The following is a 23,868-nucleotide window of genomic DNA, read 5'->3' as shown; positions in this document are numbered from 1 at the left end:
ATTACAGGTTCCTCTTTATTTAACATGTTCTCAGACCAGTTAACAGGATCGTAATTTAACTGTAAACAGTACAGTAAAGTTAAACCCATTGGCAAGGAAATAGGACATTTCCAGCCAAGTGCATACAAGCCAGAGCAACACTCATTTGCCTCTGATCCAAAGGCTACGCTGAATGGGAAGGATGTCTGGCCAGTCTGGAGGGGGGCACAAATCACCTGAAGTGCACAACTGAGCAATGACAAAACAAACAAATCACATTTAAGAAAAAACATAGCCCCGCCTCATGTAAACTCAAAACAGACCCATATGAAGGGTTGCCCGATCCAACATTCAAACAGGGACATTACTCCCAAGATTGCCAAAGTAAACACAAAGGGGAATGCTCTGACTTAATTAGTTCATGAGAAGGATGTTCAGATTAAACTCTCCCAAAAGCTGTGGAATTTCTGCAGCAGCTCACTAATGTGAGAGGCACTGATCCATCATTCGTTCATTCATTCGATTTAGGGGCCGAGCAACTGCACAAGAATCTGGATGGCTCTACAACATTAAAAGCAGGAAAACAATAACACAATGAGGACACAGATCGTGCACATCCAGAAAAAGAGGGATGCAGATTGTCTTTGCTTTACGACCATTCCTGTTTAGTGACAATGGCACTGAACAAGGAAGCTTATGACCAGTCCTTATAGGTCCACATCCCTGCTGTCACGTGATCGCAATTCAGGCACTTTCTAAGTGGCAGTTACGGACTTTGCTGCAATTATGACAGTTGCAGCATTTGGAGGGTCTATGAGTAACCAGGGATAGGCAACCTTGGCTCTTTTATGACTCGTGGGCACGCGGGACTCGTTCCGAGGACTCAATTTTTAAATTCAGAACAGAGCTGGAGGGGGCCTCGGAGGTCCTCCAGTCCAACGACCCCCCCCCCCCGCTCGAGCAGGAGACCCCGGCCGGCCATCCCGCACAAGCGGCTGTCCGGTCCCTCCTTCAAGACCTCCAGGGATGAAGCAGCCAAAGCTTCTCCATGCAACTTCCGTTCCGTTGGTTGATTGTCCTCACTGTCAGGAGGTTTCTCGCTCCAGGACCCATGTTCCTCAGCCCCCCTTCGCTCCTCCTCCTCCTCCTCCCCCCAGCGATCCCGCGGCAGCTTCGGGGCTCCTTCCCGAGCGGAGGAGGGCAGGTGGCAAAGGGGCGCCGGGCAGGAAGGCCACGGACACGGGCAGCGTCGCCTCCTCCTGGCCCAGACGGTCAGCAGCCTCGCCCCTCCCCGCTTCGGCCGCTCCGCCAGGCCGCGCAGAAAAGCCCGGCTGCCGCCTGCCAGCCCCCGACCCGGGCGCCTCTGCTCTGCCCCTGGGGGGGAGGGGGAGGCCGGGGGAGAGGAACCCCCCCGCCCGGACTCCAGCCCCGCCTCACCTCCCCAAACGCCTCCCCCGGGCGCTGGCAGGAGGAGGAGGAGGAGGAGGAGGAGGAGGAGGCGGCGCCTGGGCCGGACACGCCCCCGGGGAGGCGGGCCCGTGGCGCGGAGGGCGGGCGGAAGTGCCTCGGCGAAGGGCCCCGGCCACCCCCGCGCGGACACGGGAAGAGGCGGTCGTTTGCATCCGAGCCACCAATCCGACCGCGTTGTCGCCGTGGAGCTGCCCGCCATTGGCTGGATACTGGAGCTGCGCCTGCGCCCTGCGCTGGTTCTGGGCAGGCCGGCCACCCACGGCTCGGGCAAGATGGCGGCGGCGGCGGCGTTGGAGGCGCCCGGGGGCGGAGGGGCGGCGGCGGCGGCGGCGGGAGCGACAGTGGCGACGTCTGGACGGTGATGATCCGCAAGGCGGCCGCCGCCTCCTCTTCCTCCTCCTCCTCCTCCTGTGGCGGCGGCGGCGGCGGCTCCGCGGAGCTTCTCCGGCATGGCGCGTCTCGCCGACTACTTCGTGGTGGTCGCCTTCGGCCCGGGCAAGCGCGGTGAGCGAGCGAGCGAGCGAGCCGGGGGAGGGGAGGAGGGGGCGGCCGGGCCGGGCGGGGAAAGATTTCGCGCTCCGGGCGGGCGGGAGGGCGGGGGCGGCGGAGGATCCTCTCCGAGTAACGGGCAGCCGCGGCGCCGAGGAAGAGGAGCCGCCGCCGAGCCGTCCGCTTCCCGGGTGCCGGAGGCTCCGCTGGCTCCGCGCGGCAGCCGGTCTTGGGGAGCCGCGCGGCTTTGGAGGCCTCCCGCATCGCTGCCCGGAAGGCCCGGGGCTGGGCGGGGGGTTCGCACCCGGACGCTCGGCGGGCGCTACCAAGAGGCGCCGATCGCCGCCCGGAGCTGCCGGGGAGGGAGGGGGGGAGGGGGCGCAGTTCCCCGTCTGCGGCTGGGCTGTCCCTCCACCCGGGAGCCGGACGGGGACGGCGGCCTTTGCGGCCGTAAGGCCTGCTCCGCTCTCTGGCGGCGGAAGGGCTCCTCCGGGTGGGCCGGAGGGGCCTCGGGGCTGGTGGGCTGCCGGGCCGGGCTTTCAAGGCGAGCGAGCCTGCGGGATTCCTGGGCGGGTTTCGGTCCTTTTGCCCCGAACGAAGTAGAAAAGAAGGGAAGCGGCGGCGGCGAGGAAGCCGCCTTCTTGCAGGGGCCGAGGAGGAGGAGGAGGAGGAGAGCCTGGCCGTCTGGAGGGGAACGGTGCTTCGCCCCCGCCCAGCCTCCGCCCATGCCGGCCGGGAGTGGGCGAACGTTTCGCTTCCGCCGTTGCGCCGGAGCCTTTCGCCGATGATGCGCCGCCTGTTTATCCGAAGAGCTGCTAGTTGGCCCCGGCCTTGGCCTGCTTTAGCTTCCAAGGTGGTCGTGAGGCCGAAGCCAGCGATGCGCTCCTGCTCTGAGGCAGGCGGCCCAGCCCTCGTGGGCGAGCGAGCGGGCGGCGGCGGCGGCTCCTCCTCGGCCTGCGCGGGGCGTCTGACAGCTTCAGTTTCCTGCTTCATGCTGGAGGACGGGAAGCCACTGAGCGCGCCGAAATGCTCTGTTCACCACAAAAGAGGGAGGAAATGAGGCAACCCAAGAAAATTCAGTTTATTAGCAACCAGATTTAGTATAGCAGAAGGTTGGAAAAACTGCAGCACAACTTTTCTTGGGTTAATGGTATTTAAAAGTGTGAGGAATAGCATTGACTGAAATACAGCAGCATAAAAATCTCTGTTTATACGTGGCCGCGGTGTTTTAGCCCTACCGAGAAAGCAGTTCCCAAAAGCTCAGTTTCTACAATTGTCTTTATAGGAAAAAAATGTGGATACTTCTTAAAATTACAAATTCAGTTATGTTTTCCTGAATTATCCTTTTTGTACTTCTATGTAGTTTCTATTGCTACTTAATTCTTGTTTGGGGTTTTTATTTTGTTCATTTTTCCCCTATATATTTAAAGAAATAATTAAAAACAACCAGTGAGAAGAAATTAGAGTTAGGTAAAGTGTTCTCCTTATCAAGCCCAAGTGGTGTGTTAAGGCCCTGAGATTTGTGCTCTCCTTCTGTTTATTTAACAGGCCTGTCACATAAACTATCCCGTATCTCTGAAGGTAGAAACAGGCACGAAAAGCCAGAGAGAGTTTTCAAACAATCTCTGACCTGAAAAGGAAGGTCTAGCCTCGAATTGGTGTGCTAAAGCAGGAGTCCCCAATCCCCGGTTTGTGGACCGGCACCAGGCTGTGGCATGCCAGCAACCGGTCTGCACAAACAAGCAAAGCCCCATCCGTGGGATGCAGGCAGCACACAAAACCGCGTCCCCTCCGGTCCCCGGAAAAACCTCTCTACACAGAACCTGAGCAGATGAGGATGGGAAGAGCAGGACCAGCTCTAGAAATGTCAGCCCCCCCCCCCCCGGGCAAAGTCACATTCTTGAGTCTCCGTTCTCTATTCTGACGTAGACTTGACGATACATAATCCTTTGGAAATTAAAGTGGTTTGAGTTGAATCAATGATTATCAGCTCTTACATGCTGATGAGTCCTGGAAATTATTAAATAATATTACTATAACGTATAGTAGCTGTTAATGCTCTTTTAACACAATATATAGTGGGGGTAAAACCGTTTAATAAATTTGGGGGTTATTCCATCAGCTATAATAAATATATTTTAGGTAGTGTCAAAGCTATCGGAGTCGTTGGGAGTCTGCTGGCATATAAATTTAATAAATTATCATTAGACATTTATAAAGGAATCTTATGTATTATTTGAATTCTTTTAAATACTTTAAAATCTTTCAATGAAAATTTCATTGTTGAAGAGCTGAGTATCAGATTGTAAATTTCAGGTTAATGTTGACATTAATAGATAGTTAAGTGCTGCAGAGAATCTGTAAGCAATAATATTGTTAAAATAAGTGTTACTTCAAGACTGATATTTACCATTGGAAGAATTAAGTATTTAAAATATTTTGATAGGATGTTGAGAAAGGTTCAATAGGATGGGCAAACTTGGAAGTCATTCTTATCTAAATGACAAAAAAATGGGGTGGGAGAGGGAGGCCAACTTTCCCAATTTCCATTTCCATCACTATGCTTATATTTTGAACTTTTTCCTGTGGAATCTAAGTGATTCTCCCCAAAGAACTATGGGCCCAGCCAGAAAGTTATTATTTGACTACTATGCAGATGACTTGCAAGGTCTTGACTTCGCTATTAACCAAGGGTGAGTTCTCCACCATTAAAAAAAAGTATATTGGGACAAGCCTGTGAAGGAAGCTGAATTCCTATGAAAAATTGTGGAAAGGGTAATCCTTGACTTATTACCAGAACTGGGACTAGAATTTCTGTTGCTAAATAAGGCAGTTGTAAAGTGAGGCATTGTGTGACCACAATCCTGGCACTTCCCTTCTTAACCAAGAATCGTGGTGAGGAAGAGTGATTGTGCCGCAAGGGGGGAGGCCACGCACAGCCACCCTTGGAAGCCTCACCTGCCCCAGCTCAGCAAAACTGCTTCCTGCCTTCGCTGTTGCTTGGGCCTTCATCTTTGGTCCATGTTGCTGAGCAACAGTAATTCATTGAACAAAAAACCGGGGCTTGCCGTGAACCACCTTCTCTAACCAGAACTGACCTATCCAGTGTGTACGTCCCAGGAGAAAAGTACTTATAGACCCACATTTTTTGTGAGATAAGGGAGGGGTGGGGTGAAGTAAGGAAGCCGCGTTCTTCCATCACGACCCCAATATTATAGAGCAGCCTCCCTTAGATGTTAGATTAGACCACAGTTTAATTAGTTTTAATTGAAGACTGGATTATTCTGGAGGGCCTTTAACAGCCGAATGTGCTACTATTCTACTCAGTGTGAGATGCTGTGTACCTTTCATGTTGTTGTAGAGATTATTGAAGGGAGGTATTCTGACAATAGGCCATTGTTTTGTGCTGTTATATAATGCCATGAATATTTCACTATTCTGGGGATTTAAATATTTTTATTTTGGATGTTTTATTTTTTGTTGTTACAAAAATGTACATTTTAAGTGTTACAACCTGCCATTTTATTTATTTAGCATATGGCAGACATGTCAAACACAAGGCCCGGGGGCCGGATCCGGCCCGCGAAGTGGTTTCATGTGGCCTGCGAAGCCATCCTGGAAACAGTGAGGGAATGGCCCCCACTGCCTTGGCCCTGGCCCAGAGACCCTCCTTCTACCAGAGACCCTCAGATCTCTCCTGCCCGGGCCCCCAGAGGCCCCCTTGATGCGAACGATGTAGAGCTGGCCACGCCCACCCAGTAGGCCATACGCACTCTAGCCACGCCCACCCAGTAGGCCACGCCCACCCTGGCCACACCCACCCGGCCCCCTGAGGGCAACCGCAATGCTGATGCGGCCCTCAATGAAATTGAGTTTAACACCCCTGGCATATGGCAATGAGCTGAAATGATATTCACAACATATACAGTTGATAGGCCCATTGGATATAAAAAGTTTACACACCCTTGTTAAAATGCCAGGTTTTTGAGATGTAAAAAAAATCAGATCAAGATAAATCACTTCAGAATTTTTTTCACCTTTGATATAACATATGAACTGTACAACTCAATTGAAAAACAAATCTTTTAAGGGGGGAAAACAAAGTACGATAATGTGGTTGTATAGTGTCCCTGCCCTTAAACTAATCCTTTATGGAAGCATCTTTTGGGGTAGAAGCCTATCAGCCTGGCACAGGTTGCCATGGGAATCTTTGCGTAGTCTCCCTTGCAAAAGTGCTCCAAATCTGTCAGATTGCAAGGGCATTTCCTATGCACAGCCTTCTTTGATCACTCCACGGATTTTCAATTGGATTCAGGTCTGGGCTCTGGCTGGGCCATTCCAGAACTTTGATCTTCTGGTGAAGCCATTTTTTGTTGATTTATGCTTTGGGTTGTTGCCTTACTGAAAGATGACATTCCTTTTCATCTTCAGCAATTTAGAAGAGGCCTGAAGACTTTGCGTCAAAATTGACTTTATATTTGGAACTGTTCATAATTCCTTCCAGCTTGACTAAAGCCCCAGTTCCAGCTGAAGAAAAGCAGCCCCAAAGCACAACATGCTGCCACCACCATGCTTCACGGTGGGTATGGTGTATGTTGGGTGATGTGCAGCGTTGTTTTGGTATAAACATACTTTTTGGAATTATGGCTAAGAGCGCAATCTTGATCTCCTCAGACCATAACATATTTTCCCACATGCTTTTGTCAGACTTGATGTAGGTTTTTGCAAAAAGTAGCCAGGCTTAGACGCTTTTCTTTGTATGAAAAGGTTTCCGTCTTTCCTACCTCACAGTCTACACATATGAAGAACATGGGAGATTGTTACATCTAGTACACAACCAGTATTTGCCAGAATTCCTGCACTCCTTTAATATTGCTGAAGGCCTTTTGGCAGCCTCTTGAACTAGTTTTCTTCTTGTTTTTTCATCAGTCTTGAGGGACGTCCAATTCTTGGTAATGTCACTGTTGTGCCATATTTTCTCCTTTTGTTGGTGGCTGTCTTCACTGTCTTCCATGGTATAGCCAATCCCTGGAAATTTTTTTGTACCTGTCTTGAGATTGTTACTTTGCAACAATGAGATCCCTTTGATGCTTTCTAAACTCTTTGCAGACCTCAATTGCCCGTAAGAGGCAACTGAGTAAATGTCTAGAATAGCTGAAGTTTATATGGGCTTGATCAGAGTTACTTTAATTGATGGCTGATATGTACTGTCTACTATTTACCATCAGTTTGAATGTGATTGGATAATTCTGGACCTAACTATATCCCTCCTTATAAGATGGTGTGCACACTCATGCAACCACGTTATTGTACATTTTTTTGTTTTTATCTTTTCCCCCTAAAAGATTTCAGTTCATTTTTCAATTGAATTATACAGCTTATATATTATATTAAAGCAGGGGTCTCCCACCCACCCCGGTCTGTGAACCAGTAGTACCAGGCCGTGGCATGCCAGCAACCGGTCCACACAAACAAGCAAAGCCCCATTCACAGGATGCAGGCAGCACACAAAACCACGCACCTTCCAGTCTGCGGAAGAACCTCTCTGCACGGAACCGGTCCCTGGTGCCCAAAATGTTGGGGACCTCTGTATTAAAGGATGAAAAAATTCTGAAACCATTTGTCTCAGCCTGATTTTTTTACATCTCAAAAACCTGGCATTTTAATGGGGTTGTAGACTTTTTATGTTGTTGTTGTTGTTGTTGTTAGCTGCGAAGTCGTGTCCGACCCATCGCGACCCTATGGACAATGTTCCTCCAGGCCTTCCTGTCCTCTACCATCTTCTGGAGTCCATTTAAGCTCACGCCTACAGCTTCAGTGACTCCATCCAGCCACCTCATTCTCTGTCGTCCCCTTCTTCTATTGCCCTCGATCTTTCCCAGCATTAGGCTCTTCTCCAGTGAGTCCTTCCTTCTCATTAGGTGGCCAAAGTATTTGAGTTTTAGCTTCAGGATCTGGCCTTCTAAAGAGCAGTCAGGGTTTATCTCCTCTAGGACTGACCGGTTTGATCGCCTTGCAGTCCAAGGGACTCGCAGGAGTCTTCTCCAGCACCATAGTTCAAAGGCCTCAATTCTTTGGCGCTCAGCCTTTCTTATGGTCCAACTTTCACTGCCATACATTGCAACTGGGAAGACCATAGCCTTGACTATACGCACTTTTGTTGACAGGGTGATGTCTCTGCTTTTTAGTGTGCTGTCTAGATTTGCCATGGCTTTCCTCCCCAGGAGCAAGCGTCTTTTAATTTCTTGGCTACAGTCCCCATCTGCAGTGATCTTGGAGCCCAGGAAAATAAAATCCGTCACTACCTCCATTTCTTCCCCATCTATTTGCCAGGAATTGAGAGGGACTTTTTATATCCACTGTAAATATATAAGTTACTTACTTATGAAGTGCCATAGGATTCTAGTTCATCCTAACTACTCTTAAGAACTTTGTGTAACTCCTTAGCAAACTTAATTTAGAATTTTTAGTTTAGACATACCGGTAGGTGATGTTCAGCATCTTTTGCCCCTTGAAACGAGATGCGCCAGAAAAACTAAACTAACCTGAGAGTCATTAAGGGAAAAGCTACTCGGGGTCATGTTTGTTTGCCAGCTGTCTTTGTGGAATAGGGTTAAATTCAGGGCTAAAAGAAGCGGTGCTTTGGGGCAGGAGAGATCTCCGTTGGGGGTCCTTTAAGCTGGGCCATCCAAACATTGAAAGGGTTTGGCCTTCAACCGAGAAGCAGCTGAGACCATGAAAGGGAGGCTGGCCTGAGGCTGGCTGCGGTGGGGAAAGGACCGCCTGCCTTGGTTCCCTGTCCACTGAGAATGAGTGAATGGCAGCCACGGTGATTCTTAAAGGCTTTGCTTTTAAAGGCAGATTGGTTGTTAGTAAAACATGCGTTATCCAAAATGAGGACCGCCTGCCTTGGTTCCCTGTCCACAGAATGAGTGAATGGCAGCCACGGTGATTCTTAAAGGCTTTGCTTTTAAAGGCAGATTGGTTGTTAGTAAAACATGCGTTATCCAAAATGAGGACCGCCTGCCTTGGTTCCCTGTCCACAGAATGAGTGAATGGCAGCCACGGTGATTCTTAAAGGCTTTGCTTTTAAAGGCAGATTGGTTGTTAGTAAAACATGCGTTATCCAAAATGTCACGAAGGTCTGGCTGAGGTGGGAGGGGGAAGGTGGCCTCTCCCACCCCTCTTTGCCTGGGTGGGGAGGGCAGGAAGGAAGGCTGGCTGCCGTCAGGAGGAACAGCATCTCGCTGCTCCGCCATATTCATTTTGAGAGTTTGCAATTTCATTTGGATGGCGAAGACAGTACAGAAATATGTCTCCCCTCTGCCCAACAAGCTTTCTTTCTGAGCAGGCCAATGTGGTGAACTGGGGTGTGGCCGTGGATTTTGTTAGATAGACTTCTTGTTTGTGCTGACATGACTCGATTAAAAGAGACGGGTGATCTCATCCTGTTCCAACTGTCCCTATCTGGCTCTCCCGGGATGCCACAGGACACAGGGATGCACGGCACTTATCTTCTGCTTGGCTGTTGCCTGTGGACAGAAAAGGTTGGGGTTTTCTGTGTTTCCATTCGGGTGGGGCAGATCAGTTTTTACCCATTTAAGATCACCTCCTGAAATCTCAGTAGCCCCCACCCTGCGGAGCTTCAGAAAACCCATTAAAATCTGGCTTTTAAGAGAAACTTGAAAGTGAGGGGAGGGGGTTTGTACACCTTCATCCTGGGTACCAGTTAAGGGGTTCCTAGATCAGGAAGCGTTATGGATGATTTATTGTGCTTCTTGTTTGAATTGGCGCACTTCACTCTACGTGGGACTGCCCTTGAAGACCATCTGGAAATTCTGGCTGCTCGTCAATGCTGCAGCGCAATGAGTGACAGGCTCAGCTAGTAGTGGTGTGTGACAACACTACTTCAAGAATGGCGCTCGCTTTCAGTCGGTTTCTGAGTGCTTATTGTTCTGCTTGGAAACTTTTAAAGCGCTTCATGAATTAGGATCTGGATATCTTGGAGTAAAATCTGCTCCCTCCATGAGATCCGGGAAGGAAGACTTGTCCCGGGTTCCAACCTCTGGGGAATGTTGCTACTAGAGACTCCAAAGGCGGCAAGCTTTTCCCATGGCAGGCCCCACCCTCTGAAGCCGCAGAGCCCGGAAGACCTGGCTCTTCTGGAGCACCCTTGGAGGTTTTCCTGAAGAGATCTGTGGTTATGTCGAGGGACTGATGTATTGGCCTTCAGTATCATCTGTCGTCATACCCATCTGGGTCAGCTTAGGGGCTCTGCCCGGTTCTGTCTAACATCTACATGAAGCCACTGGGTGAGGTCATCTCTTGCCATGGGGTGTGGTAGCATCAGTTTGCCAATGATACTCCGTTGTACATCTCTATCCAGGGCGAGCCACGTGGTGCCATTGAGGTCCTTCCTCAGTGCTTGGAGGCTGAGAAGGTCAGGAAGAGGGGCAGAGAAAATTTTCAGATAAATCCTGTCAAAGGTTGAGTAGGTGTGGATTTTAAGGTCCCCTGTGTCAGGCACGAAAGACCAGGTCCACACAGTGAAAGTCCAATTAAACTGATTTATTGCTAAAAGCCTTTTACAGGAATCTTCTCAAGTAAAGGTTAGCACCTGCTTGGAGTCATATAAGGGTCAATGGCATTGCAAGGAGATTGGACCTGGTTGGCTTCTGGCTATGTAGGGACCTCAGGCCGATCCCTCTTTTCACTCTGCCCCCAGATTCCTTCAAGATGGCCAAAATGCTTCTCTGCAAAAAAATAAAAGTGTGGGATCCTTTCTTCTTAAACAGGATGCTTGGAATTTTATGATGGGAAATGCTTCTTCTCATAGTACATAACTCAAATACAGAATTCTGTGCCATTATAAATTATATATTTATAATTTATCTTCTATACTGGTGGTCCTCAAATTAACAACCATTCGTTTAGTGACCATTCAAAGTTACAATAGCACTAAAAAGTGATGTGATTTTTTTCCTCACATGACTGTTGCAGTATGCCTGTGGTTACGTGATCAAAATTTGCATACTTGGCAAATGGCTCATATTTATGACGGTTGCAGCGTCCCGGGGTCGTGTAATCCCCTTTTGCAACCTTCTGTTAAGCAAAGTCAGTGGGGAAGCCAGATTCACTTTACAGCCGTGTGACTAGCTTAACAAGTGCAGGGATTTACTTAAAACTCTGGCAAGAAAGGTCGTAAAATGGGACAAAATTCATTTGACAACTGTCTCACTTGGAAACACAGCTCAGTTGTGGTCATAAGTCGAGAACTTACAGAATAACAGAGTTGGAAGGGACCTTGGAGGTCTTCTAGTCCAACCCGCTCTGTACCATTTCAGAAAAACGTCCGTTTCCGAAGGTAGGCCGTTCCACTGGTGGATTGTTCTAATTGTCAAGAAATCTCTCCATCCGTTGCCTCTCGCCCGGCCTTTGGGTGCTCTGGAGAACAGGCCGAGGTGCTGAGCCGGACCCACGTCCCAGGCACGCCCACGAGCAGCAGAGACCTCGCAGCCCTCTGAGGGTTGGGCTGCTAGCTTGAGACCGGGTCCGGTTTCTCCTATCACACGGTGGGCTGCCTGGTGCATTTTGGAAAGTTTTGATGCAAAAAGATTTTGAGTTGTGCTTCAGGAGACTTGTGTCAGATTCAGATTCATGTAACCCGTGACACTAGAGGCCTTTGAAAACATTTTGTCCCCGTATCTGTTCACTTTATGGCTTGCTGCTTCTCTTCTCTTAAACCGAGCAATAAAAGTGGAGGCTTTTACTTCCTGCGTTCTGACCTCACAGTGCAATTAAACATGTTGACCATCACTTGGAAAAGAACACTTTTGACATCACAGAATATTTAACAATAAAATGGTTCACCTTAAATCATAGGTGTCAAACTCCATCATGTGATGTGTTGCGACGTATTTTGCATTGTTGGAGCTGGGGTGGACATGGTCTACGTACGTGTGATGGAACTGGCCTGCGGGCTGGCAGTTTGGCACACATGCCTTAAATGGCCTGGCAGAGCCTGTGCCTTGTCTTCACAGCAGTCCACCTTGGGAGGCTGGCCTTTCCCACCCGATTCTTGCCAGTGGCAAGAAGAACTGGACGGATGAAGAACTGTGGGAAGAACTGGACGGATGAAGCAAAGGAGCCGGAGAACTGGGATTAGTTGTCTCCGGGTCTTTCATTTTGCCAGCTGCAAAGACGGGTCCCCCCTTCCACGTGTGTGATAGTGGAGACTCTCCTCCAGATGCCTTTCCTTGGTCTGCACCCAGAGAAGGTTAAGATCACAATCCCAAGGAGCCCAGTCAGAATGCGGCTCAGGAAGAGCCCGCATCTCATGAAGTGTTTCTCTTGAGGGTTCTGCCATCCTGCCGCATTAAGGAAGACCCAGCGAACAAGCTTCTTTCGAGCTTTGCTGGTTCGTACAAGCCCTGCTGAGCTTTCGTCCTGGTGCCTGAGGCAGCTGCTTGTGCGGCCACTGTGGAGGTGACGGGGAAGGGTCTCTTGCCCTGAACCCCCTCCCGCCTTCATTCCCGGCCTTGGGAGTCGGCCTCCTCTCTCCCTGATCGTTTCTCAGGCAGATCTGGAAGAGGCGCCTCTGTCCTCTGGATTGGGGGGGGGCACCAGGGCAAACACGGCCAGCTTCCCACCAGCTTGCCTGGGGGCATTTCCTGGGGAGGGGTGGGTGGGTGTCCGAGATTCCACAGAGTGGGCAAGGGTTCCTGAGGATCAACCTGAAGGCCCTCTTGCTTTGTACCCCTTGGACACCTGCACTCCGGATTACGTTTAACAATGGCCTTTGTCTTTTGCTGTGTGTCTGTGTGCATGTCATTTAAACAAAATGTGTAATTGTGTAGGCTATTTGTGGAATGTTGTTAGTGTTTCCCTAGTTTTTAATTTTAAAGGAAAAGACGGCATTTACAGATATAGCAAAATACAAAACCTGTAGAGCACTGAAATAGGTCTGTGAAACAACACTGGATACCAAGGCTGTCTCTTCTCTCTTCCATTTTTCACTCACTCACTCACTCGCTCATTCATTTATTTATTCATTCTTTCATTCACACTTTCATTTGATTTGCCCTATCCAACAAAATGAGTTTCAGTGTGGAGAAAAGCAAAGTCCTACACTTAGGCAGGAGAAACCAAAGGCACAAGTACAGATTGGGCGAGACCTTCCTTAAAAATAATAACCGTGAGAGGGACCTTGGAGTCCTAGTGGACGATCACTTGACCATGAGCCAGCAGTGTGCAGCAGCTGCCAAAAAAGCTAATACAATCCTGGGTTGTATAAACAGAAGTATAGAATCAAGATCACACAAAGTATTAGTACCACTTTATAAAGCCCTAGTAAGGCCACATCTGGAATACTGCAGCCAATTTTGGTCACCATATCACAAAAAAGATGTTGAGAGTTTGGAAAAAACTCAGAGGAGAGCAGCTAAGATGATACAAGGCCTGGAGACCAAAACATATGAAGAACGGCTGCGGAACTTGGGTTTGACTAGTCTTAAAAAAAAGAAGAAATAGGGGAGACATGGTAGCAGTATTCCCACAAGGCAGAGGGGTTCAGGTTGTTCACCAGAGCACCAGAGGGAAGGACGAGAAACAATGGCTGGAAACTGACCAAAGAGAGAAGCAACCTGGAATTGAGGAGAAACTTCCTGACAGTGAGGACAATCAACTATGGAACAGCTTTACCCCCAGAAATCGTGGGCGCTCCATCACTGGAAATTTTCGAGAAGAGACTGGACAATCACCTGTCTGAGATGGTATAGGTTCTCCTGCTTGAGCAGGGGGCTGGACTAGAAGACCTCCAGGGTCCCTTCTAGATTCCATTCCATTCTTATAGCCGCCCATCTCTCATTTGTGGCTTTGGATAGCTCACCTAATTAAAACCACCACGCTGACATAAATAACCGCCCCCCCAAAAAAACAAGATACAGATATCAGTTAAAATAAAAACAATTGAAGCCAAATTAGAACTGGGTTATAGCCATAATGCATAATAATATGGGGCCGAGTGCAAGTCCTGGGTCAGTCGATAAATAGCCATCCAGGAATCTCTCCCCCCCCCCAGCGAAAGAGAGGCCTCGACTTGTGGAAGGCAAGCGTGGGGGGGCAATCTCATCTCCAGTGGGGACGAGGTTTCCAGGGCGGGGGATGCCTGGCAGGAAAGACTCTGCCAGAGAGAAATGTTATAAAAAGATAAATAAGAAATCAGAGAGGGCCTCAAAAATGCAAAAGGTCCCAGAAATTGCATCGTTATTTGAGTTCGACAAGCAGTCGAGGTCCTCCTCTTCTCACCAAGATGAGTGGTCATTAAATTAACATAAGTTGTTCTTATAATTTCTTTTTTCACCCTTTTGATTGTTATTAGACTCAGCTGTAATATTAAACAGTCGGTTAAATTGTGGCTTCCCAGCCAGTTTACTTACTGTATAGTTCTTTATGTTTTTACTTTTTTTCTTCAGCTGCCCTTGTTTAAGTTTAAACTTTTTAGATTGCTTCTTTGTATCAGAATTATTTAAGTTTGAATGTTTTTTCCCTGGAACTCAGAGGTTTGTTTCCTTGTTAGCTTTGGACACTGTAAAAGGTTATTTGTTTGCTCTGACTCTTTAATGGTGTCATAGTTTCTCCCCTCTCACCATTTATTGGATCAATTTAGTGAGAGTAAATGGAAGGCCCTTACACTGTTGAAAAGTTTTTAATTGAAGGAAGTTGCACATCCCATTGCATACTTAATTTACCAGCTGATTTATGCCATTGTTTCAAAGTATTCAACTTTGGCAGAAGCCTGTCTGATGCCATTATTCTAAGTCTAGCTGGGGATCCTGACCCTCAAAAGACAGACTCCCTCTGGACCATCCTTTGTCCAAACTGTGGAGGTCATTTCTTGGGGGGTTAGGGTTAGGCTGTGGCTGTGGCTAGGTTCATGTGGTCTCGATGATCAGGGACAGGTGAGCTCATGAACATAATAGTAAAGTTGGAAGGGACCTTGGAAGTCATCTAGTCCAACCCCCTGCTCAGGCAGGAAACCCTATCCCATTTCAGACAAATGGCTGTCCAGTCTCTTCTTAAAAACTTCCAGTGTTGGAGCATTCAGAGCTTCTGGAGGCAGGTTGTTCCACTGGTTAATTGTCCTGACTGTCAGGAAGTTTCTCCTTAGTTCCAGGTTGCTTCTCTCCTTGGTGAGTTTCCATCCGTTGCTTCTTGTCCTCCCTTCGGGCGCTTTGGAGAATAGCTTGACTCCCTCTTCAGTGGGATGCACACCAGTTTCACTAACCTTTGCTGGAGAAAAAGGTGAGGGGTCCCGGTGCTCTCCAAGCTTGCTTGTTTTCTGGCAGACGTTTCATTCGTTACCCAAACCAGGTTTCAGTGCCCTGCCAAGAAAACGAGCTGAGAGAGCACCAGGGACCCCTCGCGCCAACAGCGAGCTACACATCCTTTGTTAGTAAAAAGAGGAGGGCCAGGTGTGAGATGCTGTTACGACGTCACCGTCCTTGGTCAAACTTTGGCTATTTGCAGGCTCTTAAGAAATAGAGTAAGTAGTAGTTTTTAATTGTCTCTCTTGTGGTTTACTTATTCCAATTTCCTTTCTGTTTCTCCCCTTTCACCATTTTTTTACAATAACAATCCTTAGTGCCTGGTGTGCAGCATGCTGTCTCTAATTTCCTGTATTAGAGGTTGCAGACCAAGTTGGGTATAGCCTCTACAAGTGAGAACCACTGTATATAGCAATTTGTCTGTCATGTTATACTTATTAAATATTTTATTTGTTAATAAAATTTTATGTCAAGTTTAGATTACACCTGAAACTTGCTTTTGGACCTTTTGGCAGTAATAAAAATGAATTGGTATCTTGGCAGGTCATAAACGGAACATGAACTGAAGTGCTGGTGCAAAAAGGCATAGGGCCCCTTGGCTGCTTTGTCAGAAATATCAGGTCAGGTTTGGGTGAAATCTTCATTTTTCTCTGTTCTTTTTCCCAAGATGGTGGCGCCTTGCTTGGCTGCGGCTGCTTCGGCTCTCAAACGTGCTGGGGTTATGGAGGGGATGACTATGAATGACTTTTTAAGAATACGTTAAGTATATGTAAGGGTGTAGGTATATACGTACGTTGTACATAGCGTGTTTGTATCTTTGCTGTGTATGTGTACATTTTTGAGAGCAGGCAACAGAATTCCATTTTTAATGTGTGCCAGTGTGCCCACAGTAAAAAATGACCATAAAGATTACCTGTCTCTTCTCCTTCAGTCATGCCACATCTAGAACACCGTGTCCGTTTTAGGCGCCTCCTTGAGAAAGCAGGCCGTGTTGGCCCTGAAAGCAAAATGCAAGGGGTCCTTGAGTTACAGCAGTGAGTGAAATTGGAATTTCTGTTGCTAGGAGACTGTGTCGCTTAGTGACGGCAATCCCAGCTCGCCCTATTGCCTTTGTTAACCCAGTCCCACCACTTGTTAGGCAGGGACCCATTCTCATCTGAGGCACTCCAGGCTGGGCCCTCCCCCTCCCTGACTAAGGCAAGGGGCTGCCTCCTCTTTGACCCTCCCCAGGCCTGTCTCTGCCCTTTGGGCTGCCTTGCCCCCTGCTGGCTCTGCTGACCCAGCTGCCACGCCCGGCTCCCTCTGCTGATGAGGGGGTGCCCTGCCTGGCCCCAAGCGAGAGGGGACCTCAGGAAGAAGGCCGCCTGCAGCCGGCAGCTGCCCCGCAGAGGGCCAGGCCCAGTGCGCTTGTCGGCTCAGCTGGGCGGTGGGGGGGGGCAAAGGCTTTGGGGCAGCACAGGGCAGCGAGGCCGGAGGGACCCACAGAGCAGAGGCGGGGGCAGTTGGGTATCTGGGGCTTGGCGTTGTGGGGAGTGAAGCAGAGGCCGGGGTGGGGTGGGCAGCCGTCTCAGACTGCCGAAAGCCCCAGGCGCCTGCCTCAGTCCCAGGGCCGCTGCTGCTACCGTGCAGGAGACCAAGTTGGGGTGGATGGACGGGTAGTTGAGTGCTGTGATGGCCATAACTTTGGGGGCGGGGCACAAGCAACCATTTGTGCAATGTCATCCTAACTTTGAACGGGTCGCTGAATGAGTGGATGTATTTTGCCCAGAGAAGTCTGTGTGGAGCCATAAAAGCTGTTTGAAGTTTCTGAAAGACAGTTGTGTAGTTAGGGGAGGATGTGTTTCCTTGCAGATGCTTGTTCAAATACGGGTGGATGAGTCTGGATGGCCCTTTGTCATGGATACTGCGGCAGTGGATATTCCTGGGAGAGGGGAGTAGTTCTTGCCGCCCCTCCCTCTGCCCGGCTAAAAATCCCAACAACCCGCCCAGGGCCCAGTATAAAAATAGGATCCTGCCGTGCCTTGTGAAAGGATTGAATGGCAGGATTGGGGCCATCCAAATTTCTGGAATACGTTGTTCTGAAGGACGGCACCACGGTAGAGAAGGCAGAGGAGGCGTCCCGTCCCCCCCCGAGCCTCATCAGATGCTACCGTTGAATGCCAATGGCCCACGAATCCTGTGCCCAGAAGAGCTTTACGAGTCACGGGCAGCCCCTTGCATTGGGTGGCTGTCTCCCAGCCATGGTCACCAGCCCCACCTCCAACCAAACAAGAGACCTTTTGAATAAACTGAGAATCGTGATAAGTGGGATTTCATGACAGAAAGAACTAAGATGAAAAAAGGAGGCTAATGGAATAGGATTTCCTGCCTGAGCAGAAAGACCTCCAGGCTCCCTTCCAACTCTGTTTATCCTGTTAGGTGTGTTTTAAGTAAAAGGAAAATAAAAAATGTATGCTGCTCTTGCCACTTAATAAAGATGGATTCCATCCTGTTCCTGCAAGAGGGCCAGGAGGAGAGCAGCTCCCAGAGTGGGAAGGAAAAAAAAGCATCCGATTCCAACTTTCTGGTTGGGAAGAATTATCCTCATCCCAAACGCAAAGCCTGAACATTAACTTCGCTTTCCCAGTAGTGATAAGTCTTATTTAATTCTATGTTAAAGTGTACTTATTTGTATTGTTTTAACTCGCCCTGTAAACCGCCCTGAGTCCTTCGGGAATAGGGCAGTATATAAAATCAATCAAATAAATAAATAATATTTTTAGCGCGGTTTCCCTGCTAAAATGGGTTCGTGGAGGTCTGCTCGTGCCGACAAAGCGTTTCCTGGCTTGTCTTCCGTGGCCGCTTCCCTTTCAAAGAGGCCTCAAGAGAAGCGGCCTTCCGTCTCCCGAGGCCACTCGCCCCCTTCTCTGCCCGGGAGCCACTGACCGACCGGCTTCCAGGCCCAAAGAAGCCTTTCCCGCCTGCTTGGTTTCTGCACGGGCTCCTCCATCCTTGCCAAGGGATGCTCGCGCCCGCAGTAAATTGCTGTCCTTTTGCTCCAGCAGGATAGAGTTATCTATAGAAACACAGAATATTTTGTGAAACGGGGAGATCTGAGCACTGAGTAAATATATCACGTAATCGGTAGGTATGGCTTGCCGTGGTGACCAGAGTTGGCTCTGCTTGGGAAGGCGAGAAGGCCCTGCCAGGGTGTCTGCAGAGGGCTTGCTTCCTCTGTGGTTTTTCCCTTTTCTTCGTGGCTGCCTTAGTCCTCAAAATAGAGCTGTTGGGCTGGGGTAATGAGGACTGGTAGATGAAGTCTGGCTGCCTAAAATAATCCCGTGGAGCAGTTTCAGAAGAGACACTTCCTGTAGCCCGTCCCAAACTTAGCTGGTCACCTGCGGCTGACCTTATTCTAGGCCAGGGGTGGCAAACTGGCGGCCTACAGGCCAGATGCGTCACACGCAGGCCACACCCACCCCGGCTCCGCAAAGGCAAAAAACATTGGGATACGTCACGTGACGCAATTGAGTTTGACACCCGAGGCAGGGAAAGCTCAAGCGGCACTTTAATTGCTCTTCCCTGTAGTTTGACTCAGTGGCTCTGGGATAGTAGGCTGGTTGTAAAATTTGGGGTTAACACAGATCATAGACTCACTACTGCAGTTATGATGCAGGTTTACCATCCACTGATATACAGTGAATACTTTGGCTATTCCTTATGCGCAATATATAACTGCAGATATTTTGTTAAATTTCAAATGCTGGGGATGTAGCATAGTAACTAAGTGCCCAGAGCCATAAAACCCATTTCCAGCGGAGATAAGAACCCACAACCAAGGGGTGGCGCTGAAGACCTGAGAAATGAAAAGGGTCTAACCACTTTTAACCTGTAACAGTGGTGGCTAACCTATGGCATGCGTGCCGGAGGGAGTACTCGGTGCCCTCTGTGGGCACGCGCACCTCGCTTTTTGGCTAAGTTTTTGCAGGAAAAAGCCATTTCTCAAGCCCCTTCCTAGCCAAAACAAACCTCCCGAGCGAGCCCGCTGTTTTCAGCTTTGAATTATATCAAGTCTGACACCAGAAACAGACTAACAGATGACCAGAGTGCTGCATGTATTGCCCTCAAACTTACAAAGTATGAGCCAAGGTTAGACAAATGATCAGCATGCATACAACAGCAAAAAACCACATTAATTGTTCAAAAGGATGCCAAATGCAAACTTTTACCTTTCAGTACAAAGTTGTTTGCATCACTGAAAGCTTTGTCACTGTGTTTTTTCTTTTAAGACAAAAGATGTTAATGTATGAGTTGTTTTTTTTCTAAACTAAAACCTCAGTATTCAGTTTCAATTGCCGTGTTGGCACTTTGCGATAAATAAGTGGGTTTTGGGTTGCAGTTTGGTCACTCGGTCTCTAAAAGATTCGCCATCGCTGACCTATAAGGAGACTAGATGCACCTCCCTCCTCCAGGTGAGGCTTGAGCCTGTTACAGGGGCTGCCACCTCATCCAGGTCCTATGAACGTCATGGAGAGAGGGAACTCAGCAGGCCTTGTTGAGATGACCAGGCTGGATAGGTCGGATTTGGCAAGGCAGGGCCTGGGAGATGCCAGGACTGTGCCAGTGATCCTTTAAGTAATGGACTGGATTTTGAAAATTGGGCTTTGCTCTAGCAGTGGGCTTGCCCCTCCAGCAACCTGGTTTTTATATTCTGGGCTCATGGAAGCTTTTGGATCATCTCTAAAGGCTGCCCCAGACAAAGCACATTACATAAAACCAAATAGGTGATCAAGGGGTGAGAGTTACTGTTGACCGCATCCTGGTCAAGGTATGGCCACGGGCCTCGTGCACAAGACAAAGCTGGGTGAGCTTTGCCTGATTGGGCACAGCTAATACCTGCCCTGTTAGATGTTTAGTGCCAGCCATTGGCAGTTCCCCAAAAGGATCATCAGATGGAGGCAAAGAGGCTTCTTTGCTTCCACTGATGAGCCAAGGGTCTCGGACCCACAGCCCCATTGGTGAGAGAGTTTTATGGTCAGGGAGGGACCAAGACCCCCCATAAATACCTCTGCATGAGGGGCTGACCTTGGTTCTAATTCTAGCCTTCTAGCTTCTTGTTCTGCTTCTACTTCTAGTTAGTTTAGTCATGTAATGCTAGCTTGTTTTCTTTTATTATATTTCTCTCTCACATGCAGGCATGAATGCTTTCATGCCAAGTATTTCTTTCTCTTTGATCTATCATGAATAAAGCTAATATGATTGCATCTCTGCGTGATGCTTTTTGCTTGGAAGCTCCTTTAACGATTCACTCGTGAGAACACCTCACAAGTTGGTAGCAGAGAGGATGGTTTAAAGGAAAGCTTCCAAGCTTGCAGAAGATTTGAAACTGAAATGGATGGCCGGAGATCCCAGATCGTGACCAGGAGTCTTCAATCAAGATCAACAGCCCCAGCCCCTGAAGCAATCTCAGCTGCAGATGAAAGCGCAAATGGCCTTCATCCCGTCAGAGGATCCAGCAGAGCGTCTAGGACCCCTTCACGTGTCTCTCTACAACTGAACGCCACAGAGGAGAGCATACAAGGTTTGCAGACTGTCCAAGACTGCTCAGATGCTGCAGAAACGGACCTGGCTGAGACCAAACGCCGCGTGAGTAAGCTGACTGCACAGGAACGTGAAGAGCTGCTTAAAGAGATCTTTGCAATGCAGGAGAAGGAGGGGGCAGCCCAGGAGACCGCACAGGAAGCCTCCGAACACGCGGTGAGTCTTTCTCTAGCGGCCACGAGGCCTCCAAATATGGTGCCCGCCACCCTTAGTGACCCTGGGACCCCAGGACTTTTGGCGCGAACCCGCCCCCCCAGCTGTGAGCTACAGCTTCCTGGGGCAAGCAGAAACAAGATGGCTCCGCCCACATGGTCTGGAACAGGAAACAAGATGGCGGCCCCCTATAACCCCACACGGTCTAACAGAGACAAAGACTTTTTAAGCCTGGAAAGCCAGCAGTCCCTGGCATACAGCAGAAATGGCATGCAATTCCTGGCATCCGACCAAGGCAGTATGCATATTCCTGAGATCTCCCCACCACAAAGCCTAAAGTCCTATGATGGCGATGAGATCTGCCCAGCCGATACTAATACAAATACAAATGCAATTAAAACGGCCATCCAAGTCCTGACTACGGCCCTGGGGGCCAAGCAGACGTCGGGGGTGCCCACCCCCCCCCCCCAAGGCCTCCCATCCTCTCCCCAGGGCCCAACTGCCAGGGGGAATCCAGCCTGCAGCCTCCCAACAATCAACCCCCGCGGCCTCCCACCTTCTCTCCAGGTCTTCAGGACCAGCAATGGGCAGCTCAGGACAAAACAGGCAATGATGAAAATCCATGTGGCTGGAATTCTCGGGAGGATTCATTGAAGCAACTCCGAGCCGGCAAATCTGGGCTCCGCCCCCCCAATGCCTCATGGGAAGAAGGGAGAAATCCTGAACAACGCCCTCCCCCGGATCACATGGTTTCCGGGCACGCCCATCTGGAGTTACTAAATAATCAACAAGAAAAAATTCCCTTCTTGTCCACTAGAGGGATACCTTTCCCTTTTAATGATAAAGGAACTGAAAAGTGTTTCATCTGTGGCTCTGAGGAGCACCTCAAGAAAGACTGCCCCCATCAACATCAAGCCCCTAAACGTGGTCCCAATCAAGTAAGAGGCAAGGGGCAAGGAAGGGGGCGTGGCAGGGGCAAGGGAAATTTTACTTGTTCCCTCACCCCCACAACAAAGGCTGATAGCTCCACTGACTTATGGTTACTGGACTCTGGAGCTTCTTCTCACATTACTAATATGAGTCAAGGTTTTAAAAGGTTAAAGAAAATTAACTCATCTGTCAAAGTGGCAAATGGAGATACTGCTTCAGTTGTTGGGGAGGGGTTTGTTTCTGTACCTGGTCTTGGGAAAGTTGAAGGTGTCTTACACGCCCCTTCCATAGCCAACAACCTATTAAGCATTACCAAATTGTGTGACGATGACAAAGTGGAAGTTTTATTTCGCAAGGCGGGAGGTCATGTCACCAGGGACCAGAGGGTCATTGGAAATATTACAATCATAAACGGCTTACCATATTTTTCTCCCAAGCCACCACAGCCTGCCCCAAGGCTTTCCAAGGGCAGTGTGGGCAAGGAGCCTGAATCTCAGCAGGCACCTACAGCACCACTCAAAGCAACTAGAGCCAAGAGGGTGTCAGTGGGGAAGCGGCTTCATGATAAGTGCGCCCACTTATTGCACAGAAGGCTGGGTCATACAAGCTTCCCTGTAGTTAAAAAGATGGGAGAATTTGCTGAGGGAGTCCAGCTCAAGGACTGTGACGTGTTTCTGGACTGTGCCATTTGCAAGAAAACAAAGAGGAAGGCTGCCCCGACCTCAAAGGTGTCATTACGTAAGTCTCTATATCCGTACCAACTAGTACATGTTGATTTGGTTGGGCCTTTCACACCATCCCTAGGAAAGAAAAAGTATTTCCTCACTGCCGTTGATGATTTTTCACGATACGGGCACGTGTATACTCTCACAGAAAAATCTGAAGCCTTTGACGCCATAAAGTCACTGTACAACTTCGTAGAGACCCAGTACAAGACCAAGATCGCACAATTGCAGAGCGATCGCGGGGCTGAGTTCATGTCTCAGAAGTTCCAGGACTGGGTAAGGCGTAAGGGCATCCGCCATTTCCTAACTGCACCATTCACGCCTTCGCAAAATGGTGTAGCTGAGAAAAGGAATGGAATCCTGCAAACCATGATGCGTAGTCTGATTGCGGACGCTAATGTCGCAGAGTCATACTTGGGAGAGGCGCTCCATTATGCCAATTACACCTTAAACCGCACCTGGAGCAGTGTTGTGAACCAGACCCCATATTTCCTGGTTCACGGTAGGAAACCAAATCTGGCACATTTGCGTGTGTTTGGTTCCTATGCATGGGTGCACATCCCCAAGCAGCTGCGGAAGAAGGGGAGATCTGTTTCCCAGAGACTAAGGTTCTTGGGCTATGCTCCTGGCTCCAAGGCCTATCGTTTCCTGGGAGAAGGGGGCAGGCCTGTGACTTCCCAATCTGCCTCTTTCGAAGAGGATTCCAATTGGACCCAGATCCACTCAAATGATCTGAGCCCATATGCCAACCGACCCAGCAGAGGCACACCGACCACGACATCACCTGAGACGACCACATACCCTGCCAACGACGAAAGTGAGGAACAAGACGAAGATGCGTCCAGTCCCATGGAAGAAGACACGCCGTCTTCACCCCCAGCGACACCTCAGAGACCCGCGGAAGAAAAGAGCGGTGAGTGGCAGAAGGTAAGGAGGTCAAAGCGGTCCAACAAAGGGGTCCCGCCAAAGAGAATTGACATTGGCCACATCGCGTCTGTCAACAGCGTTGTGGTCACCCCAAAATCCTTCTCTGACATCCAGGAGCTGCCCATCGAGGAGCAGGAGAGATGGCAGCTCGCGATGGAGAAGGAAATGCAGAGCTTAAAACAACTCAAGGTCTTCACCTCCCAGCAACCTCCAAAGGAGAGGAAAGTCATTGGCACAAGGTGGGTTTACAAGGCCAAACCACTTGCCAATGGCCTCTACCTATACAAGGC

The 23,868-nt window shown here is 49.3% G+C and overlaps 1 protein-coding gene across 5 annotated transcripts in view; it reads left to right on the top strand.

Moving 5' to 3' along the window:
- The first annotated feature begins 1,729 nt into the window (after positions 1 to 1,729).
- Positions 1,730 to 23,868, top strand: part of SBF1 (SET binding factor 1) — a 76,090-nt gene continuing 53,951 nt past the window's right edge. For all 5 annotated transcript variants that reach the window (XR_014026999.1, XM_081331831.1, XM_081331832.1 and 2 more), the window contains exon 1: positions 1,730 to 1,953. Coding sequence is in view for 4 of the 5 variants with exons in the window: in XM_081331831.1 (XP_081187957.1) it covers positions 1,899 to 1,953 (55 nt within the window). In the remaining variant the exon portion in view is untranslated. The remainder of the gene's footprint in view (positions 1,954 to 23,868) is intronic.

This window comes from Vipera berus (assembly GCF_964194415.1).
Source record: "Vipera berus genome assembly, chromosome: 6".
Lineage (NCBI taxonomy): Eukaryota > Metazoa > Chordata > Lepidosauria > Squamata > Viperidae > Vipera > Vipera berus.
The sequence above is the reverse complement of the archived record's forward strand: the minus strand, read 5'-3'. Positions and strand labels throughout refer to the sequence as shown.